This window comes from Suricata suricatta, chromosome 1 (assembly GCF_006229205.1).
Source record: "Suricata suricatta isolate VVHF042 chromosome 1, meerkat_22Aug2017_6uvM2_HiC, whole genome shotgun sequence".
NCBI classification, from domain to species: Eukaryota; Metazoa; Chordata; class Mammalia; order Carnivora; family Herpestidae; genus Suricata; species Suricata suricatta.
The window spans coordinates 69,525,462-69,547,511 of record NC_043700.1 but is presented as its reverse complement, the minus strand read 5'-3'; the positions used below and the strand labels follow the sequence as shown (position 1 = coordinate 69,547,511).

At 47.1% G+C, this 22,050-nt stretch overlaps 1 protein-coding gene and 1 pseudogene across 3 annotated transcripts in view; one reads left to right on the top strand and one right to left on the bottom strand.

Moving 5' to 3' along the window:
• Positions 1-10,783, top strand: part of TMEM131L (transmembrane 131 like) — a 159,728-nt gene extending 148,945 nt beyond the window's left edge. The window contains exons 31-34 of one of the 3 annotated variants that reach the window (XM_029939886.1): positions 6,314-6,434; positions 7,444-7,532; positions 9,381-9,520; positions 10,372-10,783. In XM_029939886.1, the coding sequence (XP_029795746.1) occupies positions 6,314-6,434; positions 7,444-7,532; positions 9,381-9,520; positions 10,372-10,647 (626 nt within the window). In that variant the 3' untranslated portion in view covers positions 10,648-10,783. Of the gene's footprint in view, positions 1-6,313; positions 6,435-7,440; positions 7,533-9,380; positions 9,521-10,371 lie in introns of all 3 variants that reach the window. The other 2 variants (XM_029939876.1, XM_029939895.1) reach the window with 2 other exon arrangements.
• A 2,832-nt stretch (positions 10,784-13,615) lies between these two features.
• Positions 13,616-14,832, bottom strand: LOC115303696 (annotated as a pseudogene).
• Between the last annotated feature and the right edge of the window lie 7,218 nt (positions 14,833-22,050).

Below are 22,050 nucleotides of genomic sequence, written 5' to 3'. Positions count from 1 at the left end.
TGAGCCAAAATCAAGAGTCAGGTGTGTAACCACTGAGCCACCCAGGTGCCCCTCAGTTAGTTTTGAACCACCTGTTACAGTCCTCAGTTGGGTCCTTAGGTCAACAGAGAATGAGATCTTGCTCGCAGTGACTGTCTACAGAGCCCTGGCCCATCCCCTCCTGCCGCCCCCGCCCTCCCTCACACACTGCTTTCTGCCCAGCCCCGGTTCCCCATCCTTGTTACAGTCACTCCCTTGCCGCCTCCTTTCATGGCAGACACCTTGCAAATCCACAGTCACGGTTCCACCCAGTTCTACAGCTTCTCTGCTGGCTGCAGGGCAGGTGAGCGAGGCTGGAGCACAGTGTGCGGAAGCACCCACGGCAGCCACTGCTCTGTACGTCCTTGGCCCTTTGTGGCCCTGTGGCCGTGGCTCTCTGGGCTCTTACCTGTCCCCTCCTCTGTGCTCATACTTCCAGTGCCTTCTGCCTCATTTTCCCAGCTCATCTTGCTTAGTGTGTCCCTGGGAAGGAGAGAGACAGTTGGAGGCCTTTGGAAGGCTCCCACTGCCCCATCCAGGCACCACTAGTCACGCCATCTTCTGCTCCCCTCCTGCTTCAACCCGTTGAATTATCAGTGCCACGCTCTTCCCCAAGGCTCTAGTTTCAGTGCATTGCCCATCCCTCTTTCATCAGCTCGCTTTCTCTAGGGGTCATCCCACCAGCTGCGATACTTTGCATCTTTAAAAAAACCAACAGCCTAAACCCCCTCTCTTGACCTTCTTCTCCAACTACTTCTCCCTGCCCTCTCTGTGGGGGAACTTCTTAGAAGAGCAGTATGTGCTGGCTATCAAATTCCTTTCCTCTTTTCCTTTGACGCGGCTGTGCCCCATCCCTCCCCCAAGAGAGTGTCTGCAGGGGCCCTGGTGGTTTCCATGCCGTGGAACCCCACTCACTCCTCAGTCCTCCGTCTCCATGGTGACCTGTTGCAGACCTTAGACATTCTGCTCCGGCCCATAAGTTTTAGTTAGGGGTCCCGATTCCATACCCCCTGACCTGTCATGGCACCTTGTGCTGTCTCCGTGCACACTCCAGTGTTGGGCTCATCCATCTGCAAAGCCTAAGTGTTCTCTCTACTCTGATGACTCCCATGTTTGCACCATCAGGCTGGGCCTCTCTGATGCACGCCACTGTCTTATAGCCAACTGTCATTTGGCCTCTGTCCTTAGGGAGCAGTGGGTGTCCCAGACGGAATGCGTGGCCTCCCTCCCTCATTCCTGTTCACCTTCCAGCCTTCCTGTTTGCTCTTTCTTGTTGCTCAGGCCAGAAATCGTGGCTTGTTTTTCTTGTCACCTACACATGATCTGATGTCTTACTCTGTTCGTCTTCTGCCTTCCAACTATACCCAGGATCTGACCGCTGCTCCCCGCCTCCACCATAATCGCCGTGGTCCAGGCCATGTGACAGTCTCGGGCTGTCACAGTAACTTCCTGACAGGTCTCCCTGCGTCTGCTCTCCCCTTGCCATCTAATTTCTTCTAATTTTCTTTTTTTATATTGAGGTTTAATTGACGTATACAGTGCACAATGTAATGATTTGATACATGTGTATATTGCAGAATAATCACAGTAAGTCATTAACATCCATCACTGCCTTACCATCTCTTTTTAACACACAGCCGCCATGACCAAGTTAACATAAGTCATAGCCTGTCTCTGTCCAGAACTGGGGAGGATCTGAGAAGTTTACCCAACTTACAGGTTAACCAGTTAGCCTACCATATTTATAGATGCAGGCAGAAGAAAGGAGACTTCCGGGTCCGATGCAGAGAGCGTTTAGCACAGTGAGTGGCATGCACCGGGACGTATTTACGGCAGGTCCTTGCCTGCGGTCCCACGGGGGTGATGCGGGTGGGCGCAGGTAGCCCCCTGCACGAGCTGTGGGTGCGTTACAGCACAGGTACCCTGAGCTTATGGAACCCAAGTGTTTTTATAACAGTCAGGATATACTGTATTTATTTTGTTGAACATTAGAAAAGCTAGCTCCTAGCTCCAAAGAGAGACCTTATCTCTGTTTCCTGAGGCTTTGTTTAGCAAACATCCTTGGAAAGATAGGCCAGAACAAAGGCAGCTGGCTTCCTGTTTGCAGGAAGTACAGAAAAGTGAGAGACCCACAGAAAATCATCTCAGAACGATACATACGCCCCTTGTTGCTGTGTGGCCTTGGCTTCTGGTCTGGCGTCTCATGCGTGCGTCACTCCTTCAGTGGTTCTCAATTACGCTGACTGGCATTAGGTGGGACCACATCTGTTTAATTTGACTATGATGGTACAGCCTGCACCTTGACCTGCAGGAAAACGTCTGGGTGAGTCTGTCCGCCACACCCTGCTCGGGGAGTTAGGGCTGACCTGCACGCCTTCCAGAGCCAAGATGGTGTTGTGGTGGCTTTGATACCTTCAGCTAATTTTAGGAGACAAATTTCACATCATCTTGGCTGATTGGATGCTCCCTCATAGTGATTATTGCCCACAGGATGTCCATAAACAACAAGTTATTCTTTCAGGATGCCTCCCTGAATAGCCAAGAGCAACCCCGTCTCCACGGTCAGGAAAGCTACGTGATCTATTGGTGGTGTTTCTTTAACCACTTGAAGCTCTTTTCTGACCACCCCTGAGCTGAAGACTGAGGGCTTTCCGGAGGTGCAGGTTACCATGAGGGACCGTCCTGGGGACACACACGATGCCCTGGGGAAAGTGTCATTTACAGTTGTGGCTCCTGCCCTCCACCCCAGCAATGGGACGTGCGTCATTCAGGGAACACAGCTTGCCAGCATCTCGAGTGTAGCCTGGCTGGCTGGTAAGCCTTTGGGTTCCCAGTTGAGTTTGAATAATTGAGTTTAGTCTTTTCTTTGTGGAGGTTCTGCTGCATGCAGATAGTCCAGGCTGTCCCATTGATGGATGCCACCAGCTGATGGCATCTGTCTACCCATCCATCCCACGAATGGCTGAGCAGTGACAGTGGCAGTGAAGGCAGGAGACAGCTAAGATGCTCAAGTACATTGCACCAAGGGGGCAGGGGACAGTCCATCCCCTGAAAACGTCAAGGGAGAAGGTGACCCACTAGGTCAGAACTGTGTGACGGAGTTTGGCAGACTCAGCAGTCATGTTTAAGGCCCTACAACAGTTTGGAAGAGCTGTACCAGGACACCTTCCTCCCTGAGAGAGGCTCCAAGGGCAGTTCTGAAAAAGAGGGATCATGACTGTCCTCCCCTGTGCCACACCTCCTGAGACATAAGGTGCGCCCTCCCCGGACGCTGAGGTTTTCCTGTTTTGTCACCACAGAATCCTGTGTCTTATCACAAGAGCTGTAACTGTAACAGTGACTTCTTCTTCTTCTTCTTTTTTTTTTACAACAAAACCCTATTTGTACCACCTTTTGTCCACAAGGGTCAAGGCATTTTTTTTTAATGTTTACTTTGAGAGAGAGAGAGAGAAAGAGCAGGAAAGAGGGGCAGAGGGAGAGAGACAGAATCCCAAGCAGGCTGCTTGCTGTCACCACAGAGCCCGACACAGAGCTTGAAGCCACGAACTGTGAGATCATGACCTAACCCGAAGTTGGAGCCTTAGCCAACTGAGCCACCCAGGTGCCCCAGGAGCCCCAGGTCAAGGCATTTTTTATGAAACTTACAGGGATCCGTATGTTCTCCCACTTGGGCCTGCATGGGCCATGTAGGGGACTCTGCAAGCAGTGTACCCATCTACGTGGTCAGTCTCCTTATGGTCCAGGATCCCTTCAGTCCAACAAGAGAATCCAGGTGGTTGGACCAGAATTAAGCATGAACCCACTCAGCCTTCTTTGGGCTGGACTGACACCAGAGTGTCTATCCCCCAGCTCAGCCTGTGGTTGCTGTTAGGGCAAAAAACAAGTGTCACATGTGTAGAAATGCTCGGGGCAGAATTCCCGATGTTCAGAACAGATCTCCATATCCCACTCGCCCCATACTCTTTAGTCCTTCCTGTTTAGTACTCAGGAAGCAGCTGAGGGCCAGTGATCCCTTTCTGGGTGCAGCTCTGGTCAGAACCGAACTGCCTTACACAGGTGTGTAGACCAGGGGAGATGAAGAGGTAAGGTCAGAAACCCATTTGGGTTGACACTGGAGGAGGCTGTTCCAAGCCCAGCAATACCATGTGTCTCTGGTCAGTAGGGAATGCAGAAGGTTCACCAGATGTCTTGACTCTCGACCCACCGTTGAGTGGCTTTGGCTGGGACAGCTGTCCTGAGCGGGTTACTTTGGATGCTGCGGTGATATGGCTGCACCGGCTAGCTGGATGGAATAGCAGCACAGTAACTGGAAACGTGTCAGCAGTGCGGAGGCAGCAGTAATGGCCTGGAGCTGGGCTCCCTCGTGGTCCTTGTGCCAGGAGCAGGTGACAGCAGTGCCCAGTGGGATGTGGCCCACCCCAGCTCGAGGCAGCTCTGATGAGTCTGGCTGGCAGTGGTAGCCCTGCATCCGGAACAGGCGGTCCTTCCCTGTGTGCATCTTCGATGCTGGAAGTGCTCCCACGTCTGGTGTGACAGGCAGCGGTGCTGCTGGTCTGGGGGTGCAGCTTGGTCGCAGGCCACCTTCCCCAGGATACCCTCCCCAGGTGGCTCAGATGACTTAATCAGAAGCCAACATTTGTTCCCGCATTTCACATCCCAAGACAAGTGTCTTTAATCTGCCACGTGGTAGCTTCCCAAGGGACAGACCAGTAGCTAGGCTATCAGCAATAGCTTGTGTTAGTAAAAGCACAACTCAGTTCGTCAGGAGAAGAGCTGGCTTTGAGAATGACCTTGGGTCTGCCCCTGACCGGAGGGGCCATGTTCATTTTCGATGCTGCAGTGTGGGTGCTGGGGTGGACAGCTGCTGCAGCCCAGTGGGTACTGTCTGCTTTCAGCTTAGCCTGACCATCAGTGAGCGAGGCCCCGGGCACTTAGGGGAACCTCAGTGAGTGGTGGGCCTCATGCTTCAGGCAGTAGAGTGGGAGATCAAGGATAGCCTCCATTTCCTCCACATAAAGCTGAGAGAGGGCGGAGGCCCAGCCAGCTGCGTGAACATCACCATGTTCGCATCACTTGCCCTTGGTCCCACACGGATGCCCTCGTGCATACCGGGCTGTGTCACAGGAAGGAACCCTGAGCTTAGGGAACCTGTATGTTTTATAATGGGCAGTAAGCATGCCTTCCCTTTGCTCCAGAGGGAGCTGTACCTAGGTTGCAAGGCTTTTGCTTACCAGACATCCTTGAGAAGATAGTCCAGAATAAAGACATTCAGGGCCCCTGCCTGCACGATGTACAGAAATGTGAGAAACTGGTAGAGACTTGTCTTCTGGTAGTCACTAAGCTCAGAACCTTCTAGAAGCTTCCCATACCATTCAAAGTAAATGTCCACATCCTTAAATCAGGGGACTCACAGACTCTCTGCTCTCTGGCTCTCCATCAGCTCTTTGACCTCCTCCCCACTACTCTCCTTGCTGACCACATCGGTATCCTTGCTGTTCTGAGCTCACCAGGAGCCTTTACAGAAAGTGCTGTCTCCCCTGCCTGGAGCCTCCCTCATCGCCCTTGGTTTCTCACCTCATTCACATCTTCTGTCCATCAGATATTCCCTTAGTGCGGCCTTTCATTACCCTGTTTAAAATTGCTGTTTTGGAGGAGAGGGGGGTAGCACCTGGGTGGCTCTGTCAGTTAAGCATCTGACTCTTGATTTCGGCTCAGGTCCTGATCTCATGGTTCGTGGGACTGAACGTGGTTTTGGCTCGCTGCTATCAGCACAGACCCTGCTTGGGATTCTCTTTGTCCTTCTCTCTCTGTGTCCCTCCGCACCCTCACTGTCTCTCAAAATCAAGCAAATGTGTAAAAATAAGTAAAATTGCTGTTTATCTGCATAGCACTTAGACCACCTGCCATACTTTCCTTCTTCCTTGCTGTTTGTTGTTGGTCTCCACCCACCTGAATGTAAACGTGTACGCCACTGTGCCTTGACATCTAAAATGGGGCCTTACAGAGAGCAGGCCCTCAATTACTTGTTGAGTTATTACAGCGATCTCATAATCCGTTCCAGGAGACAGCCCTGTACCATCTGATGTAAAATTTAAAGCACACGCCATCTTTCCACTTTGCATGTTGAACGTATATCTTGAAGGGATTTGGGAAGGCAGGTGTGGTCAGCATGCGTGGGTGATATTCAGGGAGTGTTTTATAGGAGAGAAGGGAAGCTGAGCTGGTCCTGCAGGGAGGGCGGGATGAAGGCCAAGAGGGAAGAAGGTAGACTGAGAGGCCTTATTCTCTTCCTTAGGGCTTTACCCACCTGGAGACCTGTGGCCAGCGCAGCCCGTGTGTGTGACGAGCAGCTACAACTGCGCCGTGGACAACAGCATGGCTGGCGTGATGCAGGGCCCTGCCCCGGTGCATAATAGGTACAGCTGTCTTCTTGGAGGCCCGCCTTGCTTGGCCTAAGGGCTTGCCGTGGGCCTTGAGTTCTGCTGGGTGGGCCTTACACGACTAGGGGCCGGGCTGTTTCCCCAGGGCACCTTAACTGGATGTTTCCATCTGTCTTTTGGAGTCGCCTTATGAAGTCTTAGAAAATAACAAAGCATGGGTTGAGAGAAACATGAACCAAAATAAAAATAACAAAGCTGTGGACCATATAATTACCTTCCTTTTTAAGTTGGAAAGATGGATCTATTAAGAAAGATGAGTTTGAAAAAACAATCACTCAGAATTCCTACCACCCAGCAGAACCGAGATTTCCATTTTTCCATGGCGGTCATCATGAACACATTTAAAATGTTAAGATCAAAGAATTTGAGTATTGCAAAGTAGTTACATTATAGCAGCTTAATTTTGCTGTTGGATATTAATGACATTAAATTATGAAAACTTGAGAAAATGTTGGTATCTGTGTTTAATCACAGAATCTATTTGAAGTTTTCTTTTTGGGTCCAACTTGTTACAATGGTACCTCCTTCCTTCTATCTATAATGAGAATCCAGTTTGTAATAGGGACTGAAGTGTCTATTGTGACTCATAGTCTCTAGGTTGTGATTTACATAAGGTGAGTGCTGACCGTGCTCTGAGCAAAGGGAGACATTTTATAGCCCCTCCATTGGGTGTTTGCTAAGACTTTTCCAGAGTGCTCGTAAAGCCCCGGCCTTGGATCCTGCTCCGCTTAGGCTTAACAGACCCGGCTATAAAGGAAGCGTGTTCCTGGTCTGAGCGTCCAGCCTGCAAGGCTGTGTCACTGAGGATGAGCCTTCAGTTAGCAAGTCTTTGATCCGGTGACTTGAGAAAGTACATCTTTTATCTTCCAAAATTAAGGAATTAGCAGTGATTAGGATGCTGGGCAGTAAATTTATTTTCCTTTTTCTTTACTTGACCTTTTGACATCCTGTTTCTGAGACCACACCTCTTGTTTTTTTGTAGCAGTTTCATTGATTGGAACGCAACTTGTGAAGGCCAGTTCCCCAGTGTGTACTGTCCGCTGGAACTGAACGATTACAATGCCTTTCCGGAAGGTAAAAGCTATTTGAACAGTCCCAGGGTCATCCTTTTACTCTCAGAAAGTCAAAGCAGGAAGTCTTCCTAAGGTCTAAGTCTGTCTAAGGCACTAACTGCAGAAGAGTGTACCTTTTTGAAAATAACTTCAATATAATTGGCATAGAACGTTCTGTCAGTTTCAGGTGTACAACATCATGATTCCATATTTGTATGTGTTGGGAAGTGATCGCCACAGTAAGTCTGGTTACCATCTGTCACTGTACATGGTGACAGATGTTTTCTCTAGCGATGAAAACCTTTAGGGTCTCTCCTGCTGACTTGCAAATCCACAATACCGTGTCGTCAGCTACGCTCATGCGGCACATTCTCTCCAGGACTGGTTCATCTTCTAACTGGAAGCTTGTGCCTCTTGAACGCCTTCACCCATTTCACATATTACCCGCTCCCCACCAGCCCGACCCCTGCCTTTGACAACCACCAGTCTGTTCTCTACACTCATGAGCTTATTCTTTTGTTGTTATTTATTTGTTTGTTAAGAATGTACTACCTTTATCAGTGAGCAACCGTGGAGACCGACTTTCCAGGAAGCTGCTGAGTGGCTCCGTGTGGGTTTAGTTGTGCGTGCCTGCCAGTATAGTTTTACGTGGCCTCAAAAAGCCCTCTAAACCTAAATGTCTGGGGCCTCTACAAATAACCCTCATCTATTTAGTCCTTCCCATTTGGTAGAACTGGGTCATGTGGACCTGATATTGTAGATGGTCCATTGGGTGGCTGAGGCTTTAGATGTTTGCTGTACTTTTGAGGCAGGCAAGTCCTGTGTGAAATGGACAAATGTATGGGCTTGCTCCTCAGCAAGGCCTGACGCTTCTGCCCCCGGGCGGTGCTACAGAAGGAAGGAACAGAGCTAGGAGGGGAAATTCGGGGAAATTGCGGATGCTTGGGTTCAAGCATCAGTAATAACAAGCAATAAGAGCTGTGCAAAAAGATAAAGTGCAGAATGTTCTTATTTGACATTACAGTCTGGTCATGATTTCTCAAAGTAGGCTGCCTTTTCAGGGAAAGTATAAGCAGTATATTTGATATACTTCACTGGATTTTGATGTATGCATTGCTCCATGCGAACCACTGGGGGGTGCTGTGGCCACTCTCTTCCTGTGCTTGTGAGGCTCCTGTTCATGACCACAGCACCCCCATTAGCAGGTTCTGCTTTCTTCTGCTACCTGCCGTCAGCCGCCAACCAGAAGCAGACCCCTGGTCAGAAGGTCAATACCAGCCTAACACTATGTCACAATGTCTGTCATTCACCTCACCTCATCTCCTCACCTGGGCATTTTATGATCTCATGTCATCACAAACAGGGTGACGATGGGTACCGTAAGATCTTTTGAGAGAAAAAGAGAAAGATAGGGCACATTTGCATAACTCTTATTATAGTATTTTGGTATAATTCTTATGTTTTATTAGTATATTAAACTTTACCACAAGTGTTTATGTATAGAAGAAAAAGCTATCTAGAGTTCAGAAGCTGAGGTTGGCATGACAGGAAATAAAGGAAAATGTTGAGGACTGGTAAGAATCTTGACACAATTCCAATCTGCAGTAGCGTTTATTAGAAAGATTCCCATCCAACTGTCAAATACAGAACATCAAGTCCTCAAGACCTTCCTCACCGAGGGCTTCCTAGGTGGTACCTGCTTAATCTTGAGAATGACAGGGTAATGGCCCTCCTGGTCCACACGGGGTGACTATTTATCCCTGTCTCTGACTTGTCAATATAGTAAGGCCTTGAAAGCTTTCGACCCAAGAGTAAGAATTCAGGTCTTGCCATAAAAATGTTTACCTGTGCTGTCTCCCATTCTTTGTAGAAAACATGAATTACCCCAACGGCTTCCCGTGTCCTGCCGAAATTCAGACAGACGTTATGGATCACAACTCTCAGTCTACCTGGAGTCCCCCGCCCAGTATGCCGCCTGCCTGGGGACATGCCGGTCTCCTCAATTCTCCGGTCAGTGCTGTGACCCTGGGCAGTTCCAGGTTCTTTCCAGTGCCGCTTTAATCCTGGTCTCCCTTCATTTCAGAGTTAGGTTTCGATCAGCCAAAGCCTGGCTTGTTTCCTTTAGACCACAGGAGTCAGGCTAGCCACCTTGGATGACAAAGATGTCCCCAGTGACACTAAGGGATGGCAGTCTGTAGGTAAAATTGAATTGGGGCAGGAAACCCTCTGTGGCACAGCTGTGTTATGTGGCCCTGCTGACCTTTGCCTCTGTGCTCAGAGACGAATGGAAGGCCCGTTGGTCAGTGACTGGGGCCTGAGGGCTTCCTGCCTGCCAGCACCCTTCTGAGCCTTAAAACCCTGCCCTTCTCCCTTTCACACCCACTCAAGACACTTCTTTTTTTTTTTTTAACATTTGTTTATTTTTGAGAGTGAGACAGCACGAGTGGGGGGCCGTGGGGGGCTGGGGGTACACAGAATCTGAAGCAGGCTCTAGGCTCTGGGCTGTCAGCACGGAGCCCGACGCAGGGCCGGAGCTCACAGACCAGGAGATCATGACCTGAGCTAGAGTCAGACGCTTAACCAACTAAGCCACCCAGGGACCCAAGGCTTCTGTCTTTAAGAAAACCATTTCTTGAGGCACCTGGGTGGCCCAGATGCCTAGCCTCGGTTAAGTGTGTGGCTTCAGCTCAGGTCATGATCTTGCAGTTCTTGAGTTCGAGCCCCACATCGACTGTGCTGTCAACACAGAGCTCGCTTCGCCTCCTGTCTCCCTCTCTCTCTCTCTGCTCCTCTCTCTCTCTTGAAAATAAATATTTTTTAAAAAATAAAACATTTCTTTTCTTCTCTCATGTGCACTTCAGCCCTACCTCACAAGCACCCGAAGCTTGTCTCCAATGTCTGGACTTTTTGGTTCCATCTGGGCCCCACAGAGCGATGTGTATGAAAGTTGCTGCCCCATCGGTCCCGCCACGGAGCGCTCGACTCACATGGAAAACCAGGCTGTCGTGTGCAAGGAGTACTACCCGGGCTTCAACCCGTTCCGTGCCTCTATGAACCTGGACATATGGACCGCCGCGGCCGAGAGGGGCGCAGGCTTCCCGCTCTCCAGGGACTCCGGCTACTGTGGGAATGTGTGAAAAGGATCTGCTTTCTAAACAATGTGAATAAAGAGGCTTGTGTTTTGATTACTAGCGTAACCTGGTTGCTGAGATAGATTATGACATTGGTGGATATTTTGGCACTTTTATATGAAAATAAATTTTTTTAATGAAACCCGGGCACTCTGTTTTTTTAAACCCATTTAAAATCACAGATAGAGACTTAAGCATCCGTGTGGTATAACTTCATAATTTCAGAAGCGTGTCCAACAGTATTTGAAATAAGAACAAGAGAGACTTCTAAGAAGGTAAGAGTTAAGAAAGAAAGGGCTGCTATGGTTCTCTATCATCCCCTACCCCAGGGAACTTCAGAGATGACCTTTATCCGGTGACCTTCCCAGAGATTCTGACTGGGCTGGCCGGTGGCTCAGGCCATCTGGATTTTGCTTCAGGTTTTCCATTAGCTGTAATGTGCAGCTAGTGTGGACAAGGGCTGGTTGGGAAGCCCAGCTGAGCAGACTGCTCACAGGCCCGGACAGACTCTGCTCAGGGCAGAGGGTGGCTCTTCCCGGGGCCAGTGGCCATGGCCGCTGGGCGCAGCAGAGAGCCTAGCGCTGTTCTGCCCGATCAGTAGAGCAAGGGTGTGCCTTCCCCTCCGTCATGCCATCTGGGGGCAACAGCAGCAGCAGGGACATCCGGTAAGTGGTTTCGCTCTGAGTGAGCGGGCTTAGTGCAAATACCAAAACCCGGAAGTTAGGTGGCCGGTGCATGTTTGCCTGACCAGTTTGTATCTGCTTGTCAGTGATTTTAGAAATCCATAAGATGGTGGAATTTTCTATGTACATGTGTCGACTTTGAAATCGTTTCTACCTTTTAATAAAAATGTCTTATTTTTACATTGTATTTTGTCTTTATTGGAAATTCAGTATGAGAGAGTTTTTAGGGGTGTGCTGGCTATGTTTGCTTTGATTTTCTCTTTGCCATGGCTGTCAGGAGCCTGGGACAAGGAGGACATGTGTACTTAAACCCGGCACTGCCTTTCTGAGGGGCGCCTCCAGGCACTCACGGCTGCTAGAAGCTACTCAGGTTCCCAAGTTAGAATCCTCACTTGGGTATAAAGCAGATCTCCGACGCCCAGTGTTGAATAACGTTAACGTAATTTAGGTCCTAGGTACGTATTCGAAAGAGTTGAAAGCAGGGACTTAAGCAGATGTTCGCACACCCATGTTCATGGCAGCGTCATTCACGATGGCTAAGAAGTGAAGACAACCTACGTGTCCGCTGACAGAAGAATGGATCATCAAAGCATGGTACAGACGTACAATGGGACACGCACCCTCAAAAAGGAAGGCAGTTCTGATACATGCCACACGGAGAATGTGCCATGAAAGCCTATGCTAAAGGGACTGAGCCAGTCAAAGGACAATTCGTGTATGATTCCACGTCCAGGAGGTGCCTCGAGCAGCCAGATTCCCGGAGAAAGTAGGATTGCCAGGGCTGAGTGGAGTGTCGTCTAAGGCGTGCGGTGTTTGTTTGAGAAGGTGAAACTTGCACTGTGAATGTATTCCATGCCGCTGGGTTGCACACTTCAAAATGATTTAAATGGTGCATTTTGTGTTAAGTCATACCACATAACACAATAACTTAAGATGAAAAAGCCCCGAAGCATTTTCAGAGTCAAATTCAAAATTCACACTGGGAAGAGTATGAGACGTTAGATGTACATTCTGTTCAGGACGATTGTCGATACAGCTTTTCTCCTTTCATCGATCCCCCAATTTTCCATCAGGAAAATGTGGGAAACCAAAGTAAGGTTTTATTCCACTATATACAAGAGAAAGCAAAAGTCATAACTTTGGACGATTATCCTTAGCCCTACGACTAAAAGCAGTGGCTGTGCGGCATGTGAGCAAACGGGAGATGCCAACTCCAGGTTGTGCCCCTAGTGGAAGCGGTGTGACTTCCTCTTCCTTGTTTCTCCCCCTGGCAGATGCCTGGGCTCCTGACTCTAAGTGTCTGTGTTACAGCATCAGCCCTAATACAGCCCTCCGTTCCTGTCTGGTCCGCCGTTGTCTCTAGCTCCTATCTGATCTATAGTAGTAAGTATAAAGGAATGGGGGGGGGAGGGTTCACAGTGATCTGGCAGTTGAAGTGAGTCTTTTTCTGTTTGTATGTTTTTGCTTTGTAATCAGTATATTAAGGAGACATTCATACATTTCAAAAATTGCTTAATTCTGATATCCAGATTTAAGCTTGTGAACATGACTTTTTAAACCTACAGTTAAAGCTATTCATAATTTGCTATTCTACCAACATTAAATTACAGTTTGGAGCATAAGTTAAACGGTTTAAGTAAACCTGTAACATGCCTACAAAACACATTCCTAGCTCATACATGCAAACTCACTTCTCCATGTAAATGTCTCTTCACTCTGGGTTACCCTGCTCCCGAAGCCACTGCTCTGAAGCTTATCATGGTCCAAAGAGAAGGGAAAAAAGTGTAATCAGGACTGATATATATATAGTAAAAAAAAAAAAAAAAAAAGGTACAGCAGAAGGGAAGGGAATTCCTCAAGAGCAAGCCCTCGAATAGCAGATAGACCCCTTCTTTAGAAAGGTGCTCTTTCCATCACTGAAACCACAGGCCAAATTACAAATTACACAGCATGCCGTCTTCAAGTAACAGTTGAGGCAACAGAATAAATGCAGAAGCATCACAAGAATCCCACCTAATAGAACTACAGACCAATACTTCTCTACAAATTAAGCTGTTTTTTTTTGATTGCCAATTAAACTAAGTTTTTAACTTCATAGCTTAACAATTAAGGGTCATACACTGGAGTCAATAATACCTAGCATTTCAGTGGAAACTATTTCATGTACATAGAGCTGAAATCAGTTACAAGGTAGGGCCTAACAAATGCTAGGGGAGATTTTTTTAAAAGTAGTTTTTATGAGTATTAAACTTATCTTGCACACTGAAGTCATCATACATACAGGGCAAAGCCAGAGCTTTTATATTTTTTATTCTTCATTTAACTTTTAAAACACTACTATAGTTGAATATTAAAAACAATAGCAGGTAGTGAGCTATGATTAGTCCTTCACTCGTTCACGACCGCACGTAAAATGCCAGCAGTGTTATTCACTGGCCCCAGTAAGAGGTCTGGCACTGAACACCTCGCCTGGGGCAATGTTCATCATCCTCAGGCTTCTCCGTTGTAATAGCGCTGTCTTTCCTGATTTGGATCCAAGTCCACCAGTTTTACCAGGTCCATTTCATCAGTCTCTTCTACGTCCTTCCTCTCGGGAGTTTTTCCAGCAAAGAGAGTTTATCAGGAGAGAGAAAGCCATTCTCCGGGAAGTTTACCTTAAATTCAATGATTAGGCAACCCTGTTCATATGGTCTATGATAAACTGGCAAGCCTCCATTCAGCACACACTTGATATCTCCAGGCTTGACAATCTGACCTGGATGAGAGGCAATGACAATGGTTCTGTTGTCACGAGTAGATACTGGCATTTGAAAGCCGCACAGTGCTTCAACCAGCTGTGTGTCCATACACGTGAAAAGATCCTCTCCTGGCCGAGGAAAACAGCATGGTCCTTCTGATCTAGAACAATGATAATATCTCCTGGTTCCAGTCCAGGTTCTTGGTCTCCTTCACCATGGAATGGTATCTTCTGGCCATCTTTCATGACTTTGTCAAAATGAACTTCTAGAATCTTCTTTTCTTGAACTATCTTCCTTCCATTGCAGCTTTACATTTATCTTGAGGACTGATCTGTTCCCCATGACCTTGGCACTCCATGCACACAGACTGAATTTGCTGAACCATTCCAGGTCCTATCTGAGGAATTCTGATTTGCATTCCTGTACCTCTGCAATTGGAACAACATTCTACTCCTTTCTTTCCGCCTCGGCCTTCACATTTGTCGCAAATCACATTCTTTCACAGAGCTAGTTTTCTTGTTGCACCATTATATAAACCTAAGGTTACGGAGAGCTGATGCACAACATTTTTACCTCTCCTTTCTCTTTGCATCCTTCCTCCTCCTCCAAAAAAACGTATCAAAGATGTCCATGGGGGAGCAAAACCGCCACCTGCTCCACCTTCTTTAATTGCCTGTTCTCCTCCTTTGTCATATAATTCCCTTTTCTTGGCATCAGAGAGCACTTCATAAGCTTGAGAAATCTGTTTAAACTTCTCTCCTTCATTTGGATTCTTGTCAGGGTGGTACTTCAAAGCCAGTTTCCTGAAAGTCTTTTTCAATTCTTCCTGGGTGGCATTGGGTTTGACCCCCAAAACATCATAGTAAGTAGTTGAGCGGGGTGAGCGGTGAGGCCGGTGTGGGGGAGCGGGAAGCGGCGCGTTGCTGGGCGCAGCTGCCGCTCCTCCGCTCTTCGCCAAGCATTCTCTGACGTGAGTCTTAATTATTAGAGAATATTCCAATTGTTCTCTGGTTGAGAGAGAAGCAAAGGACCATCAGCAAAGCAGCAATGGTAGGAGAAAATGTTACCTCCAATTCTTTACATACTGAGTGAACTTTGAGATGTCAATCTCCGTGCTTAGAGCTCTTCGTGACCACCGTGGCCGCACGATTATGGTAGCACTGGGGAAAATGACGATCACTTGCATAATGAAGGAGGTAGAGGAGAAGACTGACCCTTCTTTTCAGAATCTTCTATTTGAATGGAGCACTCACTTAGCAGCATGCCCTTTGGGACCAGAATTCCTGGAGTTCAACTCCAGCTCCACCACATTCCTGCCTTCTCCACGTCTCAGCTTCTTCTTCTGTAAGATGGGGATGGTGATGGTAACATACCTCACAGAGTTGTGAGCATTGAATGAGTGAGTGTAAACCCTCATTTGGCTGCTACTAGTATTTGGTATCATTACTAACATCCATTTCAATGAAACAACAGGATACATAGGCAATTAAGTTTCAAAGTTGGTGAGGGCACATGAGGCGGGCACTTTTACCCACTGCTGATATGATTATAAATTCATTGGCAATATACATTAGGGACTTTGAAGACTCTTCTAGGAATCAACTCCTATGAAAAATAGTAAAAGACGTGCACAAAAATCTGATACTAATTTTCTATTGCTGCCATTAAAAATTCCCACACACTTAGCAGCTGAAAACAACACAAATGTATTGTCTTGACAGTCTTGAAGGTCTGAAACTCAACACAAGGCTCACTGGGCTAAAATCATTTTGGAGACAGTATATTTATTCCCATGTGGAGGCTCCGGGGGGAGAAGCTGCTTTCTTCCTTGACTTCTCTGGCTTCTTGAGGCCATCCACATTCCTTTGCTCATGGTCCCCATTCTCCATCTTCAAAGCCATTGATGTAGCATCTGACTCTGCTTCCATTGTTAAATCTCTTTTTATTATCTCAACTGGGAAAGTTTCTCCTATTTTAAGAACCCATGTGATTATATTGGGCCCACCCAGATAATGCTCCCATCTCAAGGTCCTTAATTTATTCCATCTCCAAAGTCCTTTTTGTGTTCTAACAGGTTACAGGGTATAGGATGTGGACTTCTTTGGTGCAGAAGAATCATTATTCTGCCTAACACAAGTGATCTGTGAGTATATTCATCAGTTTTACAATAGTGATGAGTTGAAAATAAATGTTCTACAACAAGGATGTTTAAATTATAGTATGGGGTGCTTGGGTAGGCTAAGTGTTGGACTCTTGATCTCAGCTCAGGTCTTGATTACAGGATCCTGAGTTCAAGCCCCACATTGGGCTCCACACTGGGCATGGAGCCTACTTAAGAAAAAAAAAAAGAATACATTATAGGACATACAGATATTAGAATTCTAGTAAGCCTGAGGGTGCCTGCTTAGCTCAGTTAGTTAAGTGTCCAACTCTTGATTTCAGCTCAGGACATGATCTCACACTTGGTGAGATGGAGCACCATGTTGTGCCAACAGCACAAGGCCTGCTTAGGGTTCTCACTCTCCCTCTCTCTCTGCCCCTCCCCTGCTGGTGCACAAGTGCACACTCTCTCTCAAAATAAGTAAACATTTAAAAGAAAGAATTCTAGGAAGCCTCCAAAAAATTGTAAGGCAATGATGTATGCAGTGAAAGAACCAGGATACAAAGTTATACAGAGTATGAGCATGGTCAGTTGTGTGAATATGAATATGGATATTTTATACAGTATGAATATGATAGTTGGACACAGGCTATGGACTTGAGGGAGTGATGCACTATTTGGTGGGTGGGTTATGAGTGGTTTTCATTTTTGTATCTTTTTTTTGTATTGTCTGTAAGTATGTACTACTATTACCCTGTCTCCCCCTCCTAAAGTTTTAATTAAATATGAAGGGAAATTGTACTTTATTTAACAATGGGGAAAAGTAAGCATGTTAACAACAAATACTAAAGTCCAAATAAAATTTACATTGCACTATAAAAGGACATAATTTTAAGGCAAAGGCAAAGTGAAACTTTCACTAAACATTCCCTAATAAAAATCCTATAAAGTGAGGTATGTAGTAATTACTCGGGCTAGGATTAAAGGTGCATAAGAATGTCTTTAAATACTTGTATAGCCAGCATATAAAATGCAAGCCAGTCTAATTACGATTAATTGAAATACTAGACAAGTATTGTAAAAGTCACCTTTAAAATACAACTTCGTTAAAATACATATACTGTACTATAATATTTATGCCAATTCAAATTAACATTTCAGAATAATCATTTCTGTGTGACCTAGATATTTGAGCAATTTAATACACCTACCAGAGTCCAGAGAAGATGTCAGTAAAATAGAACGTATTATTTATGGTTGTAGAATGCATGTATTATTTATAAAGGAAAACTCTTACTTTAGAAATTAGAAAGAAATGAAAACTTTACCCAATGTCACTTCCTCTGGCCAATCAGATATATACCCGTTCACTGCAGACCTAGAGCTTTTTGAAAATCTGAAAATGACTGAAGGAACACCAAACACTGGCCTCAGGCTGGGAGGCTGCCCCACAGGAGTGAAAAGTGACCACTCAGTGTGTAGTTCAATATTAAAAGAAGAGGAGCAAGCAGTACTGGGTCAGGCCGGGTTCCCAAATCCCTCATGTGCTCTAGATCCACTTGTCTGCCTTCTGCTTTCATTGACTAAATGTCATTAAATCAAGGGGCACCTGGGTGGCTCAGTCAGTTAAGCATTTGACTCCTGATTTTGGCTCAAGTCATGACTTCACAGTTTGTGGGACTGAGCCCCGCATCAGGCACTGCATTGACAATGTGGAGCCTGCTTGGGATTATTTCATTCATATTCATTCGTTCTCTCTCCCAAACAGGCTCAGATGACACTGCAGGGCAAAGGTCCTCTAGTGTGACTCAGGGCGTTCAGACAACTGCCAGGTCCACAAGAGGTCTCCTGCATTCTGGAAGAAAGTGCTTGGAGGACCCAGCCCACTCCCCGGGCAGCACTCACCCCAGGTCACTTCTCACAGCCCATCAGTGGGAACTGGTCATGTGGTTCCACTCAAGGGGAAATAGGGCTTCCTCCCGTCGAAAAGGCAGGCACCAGATATTGCTGAGCACAGCTAATGTTAAACCACCAGGATACGGGCTTGGAGACAGTCTTTTTATGTCTCTTCTCATTGGAGAAATTTAGGTCTCTAAACCCCAGGGTGGGCAACAGGGCCTGGGCCTCGTCCTGGGGAAGAGACCTGGAGTGCCCCAGAGGTTTGACTGGGAGCCCTGCCATTCGGGCTACGCCCCAGGAGTTGCTCAAAATCCAGTGCTGATTCCCTGTGGTACCCAGCACCCACCCCTCCAGGCTTCTATATCCTGGGGGCGCTGATGCCCACCATAGTAAAAGGGGCTTAGGTGCCTGCTTGGAGCCTAACCTAGTTCCAAAACACAGTGTGTGTTCCCTACATTGCTTTTATTTCAGAAAACTATAATTTTAACTAATGGGCACAAGTACATGTCGACTACTGAACAGCTATTCAAAAACACTTTGCCATAGTTACTAGTATGCCCAAAACCCTCAGTAGCCCTAAAAGGGGTCATTGCTGGGTTAATTGGAAGCAGAACTTTGAAAAACAGGTCCCAGTTACAGTGAGGTAAAAGGTTGGCTTCCTGATGGAAAGTGAGTCTAAGTTCTGTTGGGGGATGAGGTAAAGGCGGGAGCAGTCTTGAAGCCATGAGGATGTTGGGAGCAAAGGCGGGAGGCATATGGCACTAGCTGTGGCCGTGAGGCAGCCCCCAGGGGTTGGGGGAGAGCTGGGGGGCGAGAGGCAGTAGACAAGCAGGTGTGAGAAATGTGAAGGCTAAGTCAGCGTGATGGCGGGGTTTGAAAGGCAGGTTGAGAAATGTCTCAGAGAAAAATGGCTGTCAGGATGGGCCAGAGTGAGCTTGACAGCGTGAGGGTGGCCCTGCGGTGGCAGTCAATACCAGACGTTTGTGCTCTTATCCAACCAGGACCTGTGCTTTCAAAACGACGTGGGATTGTGGCCTCAGGAACCACTGTCCTCTCCCCTCCTCACTGGCTTCTCACCTTCGCCCCTGTGTCTTCAATGTCTTACATGAGACTGACTTTAAACCCATCATTTCCCTGTTTTGTAAGCAGAAATACCTTTATTGTTTGTTCTGTCTGTAGAAAATATGGATAACCAAAGGAAAAAAAGAAAAGCATTATAATCCTATCACCCACCAAGAAGCACTTAACATTTGGTATGTTTTCTTCCAGACTTGTGTGTATGTGTGGGTTTAAAAAAAATGGGAAATATATTCTGTCCTGTGAAGTTTTTCTCACCTAATGTCCTGTGAAAAGCTAGACTTATTTCTGAGTACCTATTAGAGATTTTAGTGGCATTTCACACAGTTCATATCAGTGCTAAGCCTATCACTTCTGCTCTGTTGCTAACCCAAACCTCTGCCTGATCTGTTCGTTTACTAACTTAATTCATTCAACATCTGAGCCCACAATGGGGGCCGGTGCACTTGATAGTTAAATATTAAGTCACAGCTTAGCTTGAGACTTCGTCCTCGGGGTTTCTCAGGAGGCCACAATAGGGTGTTGGCCCGCCTGCAGCCGTGTTAAGGATCCAGAAGGAGAACTTGCTTCCTAGCTCACTCATGTGGTTTCTTGCTGGTTGTTGGCTACAGGCTGCCTCTGTTTCTGGCCACATGCACCTGTCCTTTGGTTGTTATAGAATCTTGTTACGGAATCTGGTCTGGATCATCTGGCAAAAGAACCCAGCGGCACTAGGAGATTTTGGAAAATAGGAGGTTTCTTTTACACTGGTGGGCTCAGAGGAGATCACTTTCCAGAGGTCTGAGCCCTGAGCATAAGTAGAGGTGAGAATTTATAGTCTGTTAGCACAGCAAGGAGGTAGGAAGGAAAACCCGGAAGGGGAGTCTTCGGGCAGGGACTGGAATTCCCCTATTAGTCCTGTCAGCCATCTTATAACAGATTTTTCCCTAATCAAGCTTATAACACCACCCGCTTCATCAGAGCAAGCAAAGAGAGAGAGAGAGAGAGAGAGAGAGAGAGAGAGAGAGAGAGATTACCGTCTTTTAGAACATAGTCTCAGAAGTGACATCTCATCACTTTGCGTATTCCATGTGCTAGAAGCAAGTCCCCAGATCCTGCCCACACTCAGGGGCAAGGATTACACAAGGACATCGATACGAGAAAGTAGGAATTTGGGAAAAACATTTTAGAAGGCCACCAACCATAGTCATAAATAAAAGTGCAATTCCAGGCCATGTTCAGCACTAGGAAGGAAATAAAATGGGGATAAGACAAAGAGCCCCTGGAGTGTTGTGGGAGGTTCTCCTGAGTGAGTGGTCAGGAGAAGACCTTGGGAGGAGGTAACAGGCGAGCAGGGACCCGAATGACAATAAAGGGCCCATCTGAGAATACGGCTTCCAGAAAGAAGGAACAGGAAGTACACAGTGGGAGGGGGGGGTGCTTTGTGTTTGAGGAAGAGAACAGAGGCCAGTGACATCGAGTAAAGTGAGGTGAGAACCCTATAACAAACAGATGAGGTAAATCTACATTTTAAAATAATGAGTAAGTTCTCTAAGATCTCACAGTTTGGAAGTTGCATAGCACACACAAAGATTTGCAGTTGGGTCTATATGATGCTAAAATCCATGTTTTGACCACACTAGTACCTTGTAGTTCATTGCAGAATCCACTAGAAGATATGATATCAAGTGATCAGCCACCCCAGTGGCCCAGGAATGAGCAGTTGGCCAAGACATGAGACTTTCAGGGGTAAAACCAAAATAGGCCTAAGGAAACTGGTCATTCTCAAGGGAAAACATGGCAAGCAGGCTCTTTCATGTGTCATGAAACCTAGGTTGAGCCAGGAGCTGTGAGTCACTTGGTAAGACTCAGCTGTGTCTTTCGTTGCTAAGAGAATAGCCCCACCTTGTTGCTAAAATAAGATGTTTACATACTTCTGTTTCCTCTTGTTTTTTCCAGTCATTCCTGTGGGAGAAGCTGGCCCAACACACAGATGCAATCATGGTGTCTTCGAGCTGGGAGAGGCCTAGGCTGGCTCTGGCCAGTCCTCAGCTCCTGACCAGGACCTATGGCCCAAGGCAGACATCTTTCCTATTGGGACTTCTGCATTTCACATAACTATTGATAACTCGTGTCCCTTCCTGAATTACCCGTCTCTCTCCCCTCCACCAAAATGCTCAGTGCACTGCTCGGCCCATGGATGGGACTCATACAGGTTCAACAGCCCGGACACAATACAGAGTGGGATGTGCAGAGCCACGGCAGCAGAAGATGGATGCTGAGTTGCAGCTACTTCTTTGCTTGGTTCACTTAGCCATATCCTGGTGACCCAAACCAGGAAGTTGGCAACTCCAAGATCTCCCCAGTGGGCTGTGGTATCTCTTATCAAGGTGATGGATCCCCCACTTCTCCAAGAGGGCTCACCTTATAGACCAACGTTCCTTTTTGAACCTCTCCTACTATAAATTCCCTGACTGGAGGTTCTCCTCTGCTCCCCATTACTCAGCCTCTTCTAATTTCTCTCCAGGCCTCCCTGTTGCCCTGTGAGTGAATGACAACAAGACTGGGCCCTGGGTCTTCTCTCGCTCCCTAGGGAACTGCATTCTTAGCTGTAATCTTTCCGCTGATGACCTCCCAAGAGATCTCAGACTGACTGCAGTTGGAGACCAAGGTAGATCATATTCACTATCTCTTCTGTGGTGCACAGCCCCTCTCTGTGGATGGGAAATACTCCCTGGCCCCATCATCACACTTGGCTTATGGTCTTTTATTGGCCACAGATGGTGAGCATAAGTGACAACGTGCCAATGTCCAAGAGACGCTCTAACTGGCCCTGCGTGGTCCTTTGTCTTTTATTCTTTCCTCCTGCTGCATAATACCATGCTCAGATAGGGGATTCTCTTTCAGTCTGGGATTCAGAAGGAGAAAACCA